General features: G+C 38.8%; 1 protein-coding gene across 1 annotated transcript in view; it reads right to left on the bottom strand.

Annotated features, from left to right (window-relative positions):
• Positions 1 to 13,103, bottom strand: part of tmeff2a (transmembrane protein with EGF-like and two follistatin-like domains 2a) — a 131,090-nt gene that overhangs the window by 81,971 nt on the left and 36,016 nt on the right. Inside the window, exon 3 of the mRNA XM_017430399.3 lies at positions 4,286 to 4,415. Coding sequence (XP_017285888.1) covers positions 4,286 to 4,415 — 130 coding nt within the window. The remainder of the gene's footprint in view (positions 1 to 4,285; positions 4,416 to 13,103) is intronic.

Genomic DNA, 13,103 nt, shown 5'->3' with positions numbered 1-13,103 from the left:
TATTAATAACAGTTTTCACACCTTTTATGCTAATTTAGCCATGAGTATCAACTAAAGGAAAAAAGGTGCGAAACGGTAGTGCTGAAACGTTGCAGGAGTATCTGCCCACCACCCGTCTCCACATAAACTGCTTGCTGCGTGTAAGTTATGTAAGCCGGCTCCCACACAGGCAGGGGCGTCTCAGTGATGAGATCCTTTGGACTCCGGCGTCAGGAGCACCTTCACAACGTCTGCTAGTGCAGCACAGCTTCAATTCTGATTGGATCAAAGCTGCTTCAGCATGCAGACGGTTGTTTTCATGTTGGGTTTTTTTATTTTTACATATGCATCTTCTGTGCTTCAAAATGTTCAATTCATTTAGGAGATTTCAGCGATGACTTTTGGGTTTTCTGGCTTTTATACTTTTCAAAATATTTAACTATTCACATTGTTTTCCCTCTTTAGATTTACACGCAGCTTTTCATTTCCTTCAAAACGATTGTACTTTTTGAAATCTGCTTCAGAAACCTCGATCTATAATTGCCTTCCTGCGCTATTTGTAGTTTTTAGTTGCCAGTTTTCTACTTTTCACTTATTTTCTGAAATATTAAAAATATGCTGCACTAATATCGTCTTTTATTTATTTTAAAGTATGTTTTTGAACATGCATGTTCTCTCGCACCCATCAGGGAATGCTGCAGCACCCTCCGCACCCCTAATTCCCACAGCCATGGTTAAATACCAAAGATCCAGAGAAATGTAACACTGTCAAGAGTCCATTTCACTTATATTTCCACACATTAATGACAGCACCACGTGTAATCAAAATAAACTTTGCCTTTGATTTTTTTTCATTTTTTATCAATTTTTTTTACAATTTATTTCTTTTTATTATCTGAAAGTAACTGTAAACTTCACTGGAATTGCTTGAAGTCATTTAAGAGGGATGGAAGGATTCAGCAAGCAGAATTATTGCCAACACAATTCTGCATGAGAGTCAGGAAAAGGTAATTTTGTTATGAATTACAGTTTTTTTTTTTTTTTAAAAAAAGGCCTTTCACCACTGTACCTGGTATTACATTCCTACAGACTGCACATTTGTGCGTGACCTCGATGTGAATTATTGCCAAACTAAAGTATATGTCTGAGTATTCTCCAACTGCTTTTGTGGAATTGTCAAACGCCTGCATGACAACAACGTCCTTGTGCGACTTCTGAATTGTGTTCTCAAAAGTGCGACTTGTTGTATGAAAGAAAGGGGTCTTTATGTTTCTCCGAACAGCTCAGAAATTCATATCACACACACTGACTTCCTCTCATCACATGCCGTCAATGGGACAGAATCAACAAACAAGCAGTTTAAAGAGAGGCTTGATGCTTCATGTGACTGTGTACACTCTCATTTTCCAGCACACACACATGCTGCTGTTACTCCGGTACTGTTGCTCCACGTGTCCCCCCCCACACCCCCGGTCTGAGCTGGGCCCATTCAAGGGGACCTTTAATGGACTTATGCCGGCAGCTTCTCAGTGAGGCTAACTGAGTCAGCGACTGCTCAACATCATCCCATATTGGCTTAAGCAGTGATTCACAGAGCCTTAAAAGAATAAATAAAATCTGCAAGCATCACCTTGCCAGTGGATTTACTCCGGTACATTATTCAGAACGTGACTCACTAATTGGTAAATTACTCCGTGGGCGTCACTTTTTTTTTTTACTTCAGAAAAAGATTACTCCTTTAAATTTGTCATCTAAGGATTAACACAAACTAAACCAAAAATAAGCATAGAGGGAAATAAAAATAAACCTTTTATTTGTGTACAGAAATTTTACACACGGCTAATACGGGAAAAACTGACAAAAACACCTGTTGATTTAATACAGTGTACACAAAGCTGTTGTCTTTAGCGTACCTTTTGTTAATATGAATACCAAAGGAATGCATATAACCCACCATCTTTCAAACCAAGGATTTAGACTAAGATCATCTTATTATAAGAGTTTTAGCCGTTTTGGTGAAACCCTGAAAGTAAGGTAAAGCCTGATCTTATATAAAATCTCATTATGGCATGTTCTGAGTATGTGTTGTGACCAGACCAAACTTTAGCTCAGTATCTGTAAAATTTACAGCCATTTTTATGTTGGATTATGTTGATTACCGTGTAGTTCAGGTGGTATTTTGCTAACAACAGCAAACATGCACACACTGGCAAACACATTATCTTCCAGCTTTCGCCTGCAGGTGATAATAAAAATGTGTTCATGGTAACATTGTGCATTGAATACTGCAATGGAAATATAACCATTGCTTTCTGTTTAATCAAGATTTTACACCTATAAGAATCTTTTATCTTTGATCAGACTGCAGACAAGAGTTTTCTTTGGTTCCGGTCCTTCTGACTCTCTGCCCAGCACACCTCCACTGAAAAGAATGGGTCATCGCTGCAGATCGAGATAACTCCCTCATTTGAATGGAACATAATGAACCAGGATAACATCTAAAACATGCAAGGCACGGGTTTCTGAAGACTAGAATTGGAGAAACGCTGATGAAGTGTGATGAAAAATAGCTCAACATTCTTTATGCTGCGCTACTGCTCTTCACAACAGGGCTAATGGAGTGCCTGACCTTTTCTAACTGATGACACCCACTCAGCAGCTTAAACACCCGACTATAGCAGCAACCGGTGGGCCCAATTAGAACTGATAATTCTGTAAAATCCTTTTCGTAAAAGCTAGTGGAAAAATTTAAACATTAGATGATATTAAGAGAACAGGCACATACAATAACAATGGATACTCAGAAAGGTTGGTAGGAAAAGGAACAGTGCTTCTTTCATTATCAACGACAAATTATATATTAGCTTAACCAGACTTGAAGCAACCAATAAGAAAATATCACGGGCTAGCTAAAAGTGGAAAGACCAATAAACACATTAATTTGACTGGTGTCCTTCAAAAAGAAAGAAACAAAGTATTTAAAGTTCTGCAAAGTTTTAGGTCTTTTACATGTGAAGGTGGCTGTTGAGGATTAAACCACTGATTTTCTTTCATTGGAAAATTAGCACTAATCAGTATAATATAATAAAACAAGAACAAAATGGTCCTAACCAACCCAGAGTACCAAAAACCACCCATGTGTTGCTTTGAAGGGTGAACTTTCATGCCAATGCCAAATCCCTGTGTGACGTTTGGAACGACAAAACCCTTTTTTTTTTTAAATATGAATTTTAATTTAGTGCACTCCCATTCATTCATATCTGACCAATCTCTCAGGTCCTAATAAATACATAAACTACACATGATGCTACCTCCACCATGCTCTGATGTGGGAGGTGTTGCATTTGTCCACACGAGGTGATTTTATTTATTTAAAAGATGAGTTTTAGTCCCATTTGATTAAACTAATGCTTTTGGTTAAACTCAAAGCTTTTCTTGTTTTGGTCATTGATAATTTATTTTTCCTCGACCACATTTTAAATAGGCACTGTTTTATTTGTTCATTTATTCATTCAGTTGTTAGTTATTTTAGTGACTAAAACTTTTTGGCTGCTCTGTTTTTGATACCAGACAGCTGCTTTACAATGCTAACATTTTGCTTTGACTTCATGCTAACATGCTTATGCTCATGAAAAAGTTAAATATTTAATTGTTTTTAAATATGCAAACCCTTGTTAATTAGAGCTACAAATCGGATGTCAAAGGACATTCAATGAAGTATTCTGAAAACTTGAACATTTTGCTCCTGAAATATTTTTTTAAAAAGGTAAAAATCTCAAAAAAAACAAGATGAAACAATCAGGATGCGTGAACTTAGCTCCTGGCAGCAGCATTAAGTGAGGATACTATGAGTTTTAAGAAGAGATTTTTCCTTTGGTAATGATGCGTCACTTTTTTTTGTTAAGCTAGTTATAATAAACTTTGGAAATTCGGTTTGCATGTCACCTATAGATGTTCCCTATCGTGTAGCTTTTGTAATTTCATTGAGGGAAAGCAGTGCTCTATAACCACTGAATCCCAGCTCTTGGAAGCATAATTATATTCTAAAGAGTTGAACATGCAAGCCTGAATATTGTACAGAGTTAGAATTGGATTTCATTTTTTGCAGCTTAGCTTTCAATATCCAATTAGCTGCTTCCATGCAGAGGTAGCAGGAATGTTGCCTTCTTTCTTTTATTATTTTCTGTCCAAACAAGTTTGTTTGTGCATTTGTTCAGTGTTTACCACACTAGCGTGTCAGTATCATGCTCTTCTGCAGGTTTTGCTTATTAAGGTGTCTGTGGTGTAGAGATGTAAACATACGTACCAGCAGGACAGTGTCCTTCTGACATAACGAGGACTTCAGACTGCTGCTTGCAGGCATCTCTGCGGAGGAAACACTCGTTCTGATAGTTCTTATTGTTGGAGCCACACACTGGGGCATAGTCATTGTTGCACTGCAGGGAGAAGAAAAATGAGGAAGAGAGATGAGCAAGAGAGGCATGGATATCAAATTATGGCAATATATATATTAAAAAAACACTGTGGATCCAAAAATAAGCCTTATTAAGATTCACAAATCTGGGCAGGTACCACAAATTTATTTTTTTAGTTTAAATACTGTTCAACATCTTCAGCAACATGCAGAAATGTTCAGCTGACATGTTTTTACATCCACAGTAATCACTGACAGCCATTCAAAGGTGGTATTTCACTGGGCTGCCATTGCTGGCAACTAGTTGGTGAACAGGTTTTGTGAGGGAGTCCCCAGAATGTCTCACTATGTTCTTGGGGGTTTTCAATTTCCTTGCTTGAGTCACAGAAGAATGTTAGTGGGATGGAGCGGAACATGCATTGATGGATCGGGGCTTCATCTGCAGGAATGAGGGCGTTGGACTGGCCTGTCATGGTGAAGAAAGAACCGAGCCAAAAAACAAAGCTCTCAGTTTACTGGTCTGTCTACTTCTCAACCTTCACCCATGGTCATCACATGTGGATAAACAAAAACGTACCAACGACAGTGTTAGCAGTTTTATAGCAACAAAAAATGCCAGTTGTGATACTTAAGAACAGTCAAAAAAACCAAACGAAGCCTAGAATAGTCTTCTAAAGTGTCTGCTTGGGGAAAAAAAAAAACATTTTTTAATTGATTAGAATCAAAGTTAATCACTAAAAACTACTTTATAAGTCAGGTTATGAACCAAGGCTCAGCCAGTTGAAGAGATGGAAACTTTCAATGCAAAACCCAAACCACCTTCTCACATACAGGGCAACTCCACGAAGTATTTATTTAGTTACAACAGTTGATACATTTACTAATGTCAGAGGCTCTGTGTAATATTAAGGCTTTAAACATGAACTGATATGTTTTTTTACTGTTAAAGATGTACTTACACTCATACACAGACAATTTGATCAAAGGAAATGCAACATAAACAAGTCAATACCATGACGAAGATCTGGAAGCACCTTTGGACAAAAATCTGTAAAACACTGATTGGATCCGGCTAAAGGAAGAATTGTGTGGTGAGATGTGATGAATCGCCAGAGGCGTTTACAGCATAAACAACAATAACAACATAAAAAAATAAAAACATGCCTTTTGAAGCCTTTGTAGTTATAGTCAGTGAGGTCAAAGGTTGTTTACAGCACGATTTACTGCTAAAAATGTAAGACTGTATGTTACTGCCCACCAAAATAAAATAAATGTGTTTCTGTTCTGCCCTTCTTGATCTAAAAAGCATTTTTCTTTGAGTCACGGTGCTGATTTTGTTGTCATTTTCACTCATTTTACATAAACATCAACTTATCCAGAGTTGGAAAACTTGTGGTGACAAGTTGATGCTCATCTTTGAGGTTTTGAGATCTAGATAGTTCCGTTAAAGCAGAAACCACCAAAAAAGGTCTTTGCCACCGCCTATAGTTGTGCTAATTTTTACCGTGATTACATCCTTTAAAGAAATAAAATGTCCCAAATGCACTTACAAGCTCTGCACGAGCTGTCTGAGCGTAAAGCAGAGTGATGGACCGCTGCTTCAGATGTTCTCATCTTAGCTGATCTAAACCCCGATCAGGTAGTTCTGGAGGACCATTCAGACTATTTCTGGGAACTCATCCCAGGCTGGATTGCAGAGTGGAAGAAAAGCAGCTAACCAGATTGCAGCATATGTGGGAGCTTCCTCAAGACAATGTGCCAGAGATAAAAAAACAAAACAAAACAAAAAAAACACCAAGAGTGTTATGCAAGCAAAACATGGCAACTTTGAAGAATGCAATAAATAAATCAAAGGCCTAGCATTCTTTAAGGAATTGTATATTATCCACCAGAGTCGTAAACTAAAATCATTTCATGTTGAGAAATGACATTTGTAGCAATTTCGGTCAAACCTTGAAAACACCATTATGTGCAGTTTCATGTGATATCACAAGATCTCACTCTCGGAGTATGTGTGACTCTTGGCTATTACCACATCAAATTTTAGATCATTATCTTTAAAATTGACTGGGTTAAAGCTATTTTTTGTGTTGGCTAAGGTCGATTAGCTGCGGCAGCCAACTTGAACTGAACTGAGCTATTGATGCACATCAAATAACTTTGTGAAACTTTTATTAAAATCCATCCAGTTGTTCATAAAACACTTTGCTAACAGACACACGGTACGCTAAACGGTTAACGCCAAAACTTTTAATCTAAATATTTTCTAATCTGCTTGTTGTCAGACTGTTGTGAATGACTCTCAGCTACTACCACACCAAATTTAAGCCCAACATCTTTAAAACTGACTGTATAAAAACATGTTTTCTAGGCTCAGTTGGATTTAAGTTGGCTCCAATGGTTAATGAGTTGTACATGTTCTGGAAATTTTATTACAATTTGTCCTGTGATATTTTGCTGATAGAAACATGATGACACAAATAATAATTTTTAATTTTTTAGTTTAAATATGGAGGGGGCTGTAATGTCACAGTGAAGATAACTCAGTTTACATTTTATATTTACTTCAAGCAGAAAAAAAAACTAAAACTTTGAGACTATTTTATAATTTCACAACAAATATTTGTAACAGTTATAGTCACACTGCAGAGTTAGGTTTTTTTTTTTTAAAGAAAAATAGCTTTTATCTCTTGCTGATCTCTTGTTGCTCCACTGGAGCAGTGGGAGGTTAAGTGACTTGCTCAAGGGCACTCAGGAAAATAGCTGTTAAGGTACAGAGGAACATTACTCATTCATATCCCCACATGGTTTGTTGGCAGCGGAGCAAGTCGAGATTTTTCAGATGACTGATGGCACTGGAGGGCTGAGTCTCGGTGTTCGCTTTCAGGGTTTGGGTGGGGTGATGGAGAAGATATATTCATTTGATTTCATATTGATTTTCCGCAGCTACACTGTTGGAATAACAAATGTGATTATTCGGTTGAAAAATATTACCCGCCGTTCCCGGGGAGGAGGCGGTGGCTCTGAGAGGCTGCAGAGAAATTGTTGCCCCCGTAGATGCAGCACAGAGCCAGATTACATTAAAAAGTGCTGATAATTTGGTAATGTGTGAAAATGTGTTCCAGCTGGGTGGAACATCAGAAGGGCAGGACTGTCCTCACAGAGGTGAAACACAGGACGGACTAATGGACCGCCCAGTAATCCTTTATCCTCGAGCCAATCATCTGCTGGTGCACAGGGATAATGCATCTTCTAAACATGTTACCTTCTGCATGTGCGTTGTGCAAACGGTTTAATGGTTCATTAAGAGAAAAGCAGAGTTTTAACAGCTCTGTTTCAGAGCAGTTCTTTCCAAGCTAGCCCTCCTGTTTCCACCGTTACCACATCATTTGGGTTCAACAACAAAAAGAAGTGATCATAATAAAACATCTCCATGTTTTGTTTGAGATAAATGCACAGATTTAAGAAATGTAAAATGTCATTCAGCTGGCAGCTTTTGTGGCATTTTCAATAAAAGTCTGTATCCATCACAGAGGCAATTGGGCTTTAACAGGAGTTAACAACCAAGAAAAACAATGCCCTTTTAAACAAAAGCTGCAAAATAAATATCACAGGGGACATGTTATAAATCTGCTTTTTCTTACCTAAACATCCCATAGAATTTTGTGCAAAAGTCTTGAGCCACCACTCACTCTTTCTACAGTTTGTTTCCAATCAGAAGGATCTTGTAATGTGTGAGACTGGATCTGTCAACATATTTATTTGTACTTTGTGTACTGAACCATCTTATTTTATATTCTTGTTTATCCTAAACATGTTAAGCTATTTAATACTGACCAATATGTTTTATCAATGGATAAAACAGTGTTATGTTCACACAGAATTTTGCAAAGAAACTTTAGTTTAAGCACTCGGCAGCAAAGATGCACATAAACAAAAGGTTTCTTTATCTATTTTAGCACCAACAAAGTGTTTTCCAAGGAGCTATTGTCTAATAATTTGACACAGAATAGATGATTAACTTAAGGATGATATAGTTCTCTGTCAGGTCTGCATCTGGAGTTTATTATTGCCCGCCATCATAACAGGCAGGTGATAATTTAATTCCCCGTACGTGTGTGTGTGTGTGTGTGAGGCATGAATCACGGGATGGGTTTTAATGAAATTTTAAGTAATCATCCGATGTTCATCTACAGCTGATTACATTTTTGGAGTCAGTTCGATTCAACATGGTCACCACAGCTTACTGACTTTAGCAAAAACACAAATGTCTACAATTCAGTCACTTTTTCAGATATTAAGCTACTTGTAGGTGTGGTGATAGCTGAGAGTCATTCCCAACAACTCTGAGCACGAACAGATTGCACATTTTGGCATGAAGTTGTTGGACAATATGCATTTCTTTAAGTAATTCTGTTTTATTAGCCTGTGCATCAAATGTCAGCTATTCATAACCAGACTGCAGAAAAAGTGAATTAAAGCATCTTTAGACAAAGCTTTGAGGCTTGGTAACAATAAAAACTACAGCTGTATTAATTGTAACTATTTTTTTACTACAACAATTATCAAAAACTTGCAACCCACTAAAACAGAGCAAACTACAACATCCTAAAGTCAGGTGACAAAAAAAGATCCTAACACAGAAAGTGCTTTGATACACTAGAACTCAAAATAACAGAGGAACTCAGAAAATGGTAACTTCTATTAAAGGAGAATGATATTTCTTCCTTCTTAAATGCCATTTTGAGTGGGCACAATCTAAAAATGTCTTAAAACATTTAAATGAACCCAGTCACCATTTTAAATAAAGCTAATTTGATCATAAAAAAAAATCTGATAGGCAAAAGGAGAAGAGGGGAAATAACTACAGCATCAATTCAGGAAGCCAAAAGCAAAATAAAGATCAATACTGATTTTTAACAAGCTAAGAGAAAAAAGGATGGCAGAAGACAGTAAAGGGAGGAGGAGTTCGGGAGGGAAAAGAAACTGCACATTGGCTCTTGATCAAAGGGATCAGGATGCAGGAAGAAAAGAGGCTGTAGAACAGACAAGAGGCAAAACGATGAGCGGAATTGGGCTAACGGGAGGAAAGGGTCAGTGCAAATGAATAATGCCAAGGGAGAAAAGTTCTGAGGGGGTAGCAAAAATGAAAGAAAACAGAATTGAAATGCAGAGGAGTGGGGGGAAAAGAGTGAGAGACAAAGCCCTGGCTCAAAAACTTGGCATGATTATAAAAGTGCCATAGTGCCTGAAGAAACTGATGCATACAGGGGAAAAAATAACATCCTAAAATAAAAAGTAGAAGAAGAAATGGGGACACAGACAGAGAGAGGAAAGGGAGGAGAGAAAATCCCCTTAAAGTAGAGTGGGAGAATCTGAAAAAATGGCAACTCCACAAAGGTGCTTGCTTACTGCAGGGCTCCGTTTTTTTAATGCCATCCCCATCATCCCACTCATCCTCCCACCTCTCCCCTCTCTCACACTTTCTCCCATCTGGCTCGGGTTGTCCTTAACCTGGGGACTCTCACTTTCTGCCAGGCGTGATGCAACAGAAGGCAAAGCTGCCCAGCAGAAGCCTGCGGGTGTCTTTTAGGAGCAGCTTCATTTCTGTGAAAACTCCCCCTAACACATCACTCGATCTCCCTCAGAATCTGACTCTCATCAGAGACGACGGATGTCAGGGTGGTGGGGGTGCGGATAAACCTCCGTCTCTATTTGAGGATGTAAAAGATTGAGGATGCAGATGTGTGTAAATTACAGACTTGTGTGTGGGCTTAAAGGAGTGTCTCATGTATCTTTCAGAAGATTGGTTGCATCTCTTGTGGTGTTTGTAACACAGGTAGGGAGCAGAAATAGACTGCTGAAGACAAAATAAGACAGTCTGAAATAATGCGAAACACAAAACAAGTTCCTGATTGAGTCTCCCGACCAGTCTTCAGCCATTCCGGATAAAACGCTGGCACTTATCCGCCAACTTCTTTTTACTCATCATGAATTTCTCCTGACGTGACAGCAGGGAGGAGAGCAGGACGAGAAAACAGATTTCAAACTTCTTCCTGACTCGTGTTTCTTTACGAGGTTCATCTTTAGACAGCACATGACCGTAATAAAGACACGAAAAAGGCGTTCTTGTTTTAGCCCTTGTCAGGGTGCTGCAGCTTTGATCCGTTCACTTCTTGATAAGTAGCAGCGTGTGATGTTGGCAGTCAGGGAAAATAAGCTTTGTCAGCTGTTGCACTGTACTGTAAGTCTGCTGAGATGACTGTCAGCTGAATGGAAATGAAACAGACAGACATGCCAAGAAAATCCGAGAGGTGTGCTGGGAAGATATATTTACGAGAAACAAAGAGATAATGAAAAGTGGTGAAAGAGACAAAAGGTGAAAAAAATTGATCTCACACAATTCTCTGCAGACAGCAAGGTTGGGGCTAGTGGCCAGGGCCAGATGGCACGGCCTTATGCGCTCGCTGGCTCAGGCTTTGCAGAAGTCCAAGACTTTCCCCATAAATCTCAGCTCTGACTAAAAGGTGGACAGTTGTGCAGCATTTATACAAAGGAAAGAACAGCAGAGGCGGTGGAAGTTCTTTTTTGACCTGTATTTTTATGACTCCCAGTTCTGAAAAAGTTGGCACTCAGTATTAAAAACTTAATAAATTAAAAACTAAATGCAATGACTTGCAAATCTTATAAACATATTTCATTTACAGGAAAAACTCCAAATGTTGAAACTAAGAAATTGTACCTTTGTTTTTATTTTAAGTTATTTTGAATTTGATTCAGCTACACATTTCCAAACAGTTGGGCCAGCGCCATGTTTACCTTTTTGTGAAGCATCCGCTCCTTTTTTAATAACAGTGTAAACATCTAGGACCTGAGGAGAGCAGCTGGTGGAGGTTTTAGAGGAAATGTTGTCCCATTCTTGTTTGATGTTGGTTCTAGCTGTTTAACAGTTTTGGGTCTTCTATGCAGATTTTTTTTTTTTCCTGGATGAGAGCAGATGTTCTAAAACCTGTTTAAACTTTTTTGCATTGATGGAACCTTTCCAGATGTGCAAGCTGCCCATGCCAAACAAAAGCATGTTCCTGACAAGGTCATTTTTTTTATTTCTTGATTAGGTTTAAATTAGTTATGGTTAGGATTGGTAGGCTTTCAAGAAACAGAAACTAATGCAATGCCCAAATAAACTCCTGTATGCATGTTGGTGCAGATCCTTAGTTGTCCAGGCTATGATGGTCCTAAAAGCTGAAGCTTAAGGAATCATATTTCACTTTAAATTTGAAAGTGTTCTTTAGCTAAACTGAGGGTGTTCAAAGACTAAAGTCTAGATTTCCTTTTATGCAAGCATTTAAAGTAAGATAGTTTTTATTTGTGACTTGAGTGACTGTGACATTAAAAAAAGAAGAAACTGGGCATTTTTCATTTTATCACTGATTTAATTAGATTTACAGAACTCATGGTCATATAGTTTTTCTTCCTCCAGTTATTCTGATTTTTTTGTTGTTGTTGTTTAAATGGTCACTTAATTTCTAGTTTCTGAAAACCTCCTGTAGGGGCTGCTGTGGATCTGCCTACCCCTCAGCTCTTCTCATCCAGGTTCCAAATGCTCAGATTTGGGACTGCAGCCAGAACCTGTTGTCTCCCTGCCTGCCTGAGATCCTGCATGCATACACACAACACGCACAGGGAAAGCTACAGATGCATTCGCCATCAGAGCAGTCTGTGGTGAGAAAAAAGGCATCTGCTCCTTACCAGGTCATAACACACAACAACCCAGCAAAGCAAGCAGAACCATCGTCATTCATAACAGCAGCGAGAATTGACTTCACCAAGCGAACAATGCAACCGCTGGCTGACAAGAGGGGAAACAAAGACAGGTGGTGGAGGGAGGAAAGGACACAGACGAGCAAGGATGTCTGAAAAAGAATGGAGTTACAGCAGAAAGGGAAATAAATGCAGGGAGGACAGAAGGGTGAAGGGGTAGAGGAGCCAAGAGGGATTACGCTGAAAAGTGAACAAGTGAAATTAATGTTGGCCGAAGGATGATAGCGATGACAGTGAAGACTGAACAAGGAGGGTAATGTAAGGGAGCAGCGGGGGGATATGCACAACACAAACCACATGGGAGCAGGAGACAGAGGAGGGAAGACGTGCAAAGTGAAGGCAGGTTCACGCATCAGTGGGTGACTATGTAGCAGAGGGAAGGCAGAGCTCTGCAACACGCGGCAGCAACAAACATGACAAGATATCAGCATCAAGAGGCTGCAACCAAGTGACACATCCCTGAACCCACTGGAGCCCACCTCCACTCAAACCCCGCATTCTCCACATATGTGAAAGTGATCAAACGATCCAAGCAACAATTAGTCATGTATTGCTCACAGAAGTCACACTGAGGTATGTGTGGACAGCAGCATGGCAGGGGGGCGTTTTTCTGAAGTGAGACTCACGCAGCAAGAAAAAAAAACCCAGTCCAAATTCACGGAAAATGTTACGTTTCAGTTTAATACTCACAACATTTTCTTGCTTTAATTGAAGCATTGATTTAAATACAAACACTTCAGAGTTGATGAGGTAAAAAGCATAACAGTTTGACGTTAAAAAAAACAAAAAGAGTTGTTCACTTAACAGTTGGCAATTATGACAGTTTTATAAGTAAGTTCAATCAGTTGCATGTGTTAAACATTATTTTATGCCAAAACACTTATCGCTT

This window comes from Kryptolebias marmoratus, linkage group LG6, assembly GCF_001649575.2.
Source record: "Kryptolebias marmoratus isolate JLee-2015 linkage group LG6, ASM164957v2, whole genome shotgun sequence".
Taxonomy (NCBI): Eukaryota; Metazoa; Chordata; class Actinopteri; order Cyprinodontiformes; family Rivulidae; genus Kryptolebias; species Kryptolebias marmoratus.
Note: the sequence above shows the minus strand (reverse complement) of the source record. Positions and strands in the feature narration are given on the sequence as shown.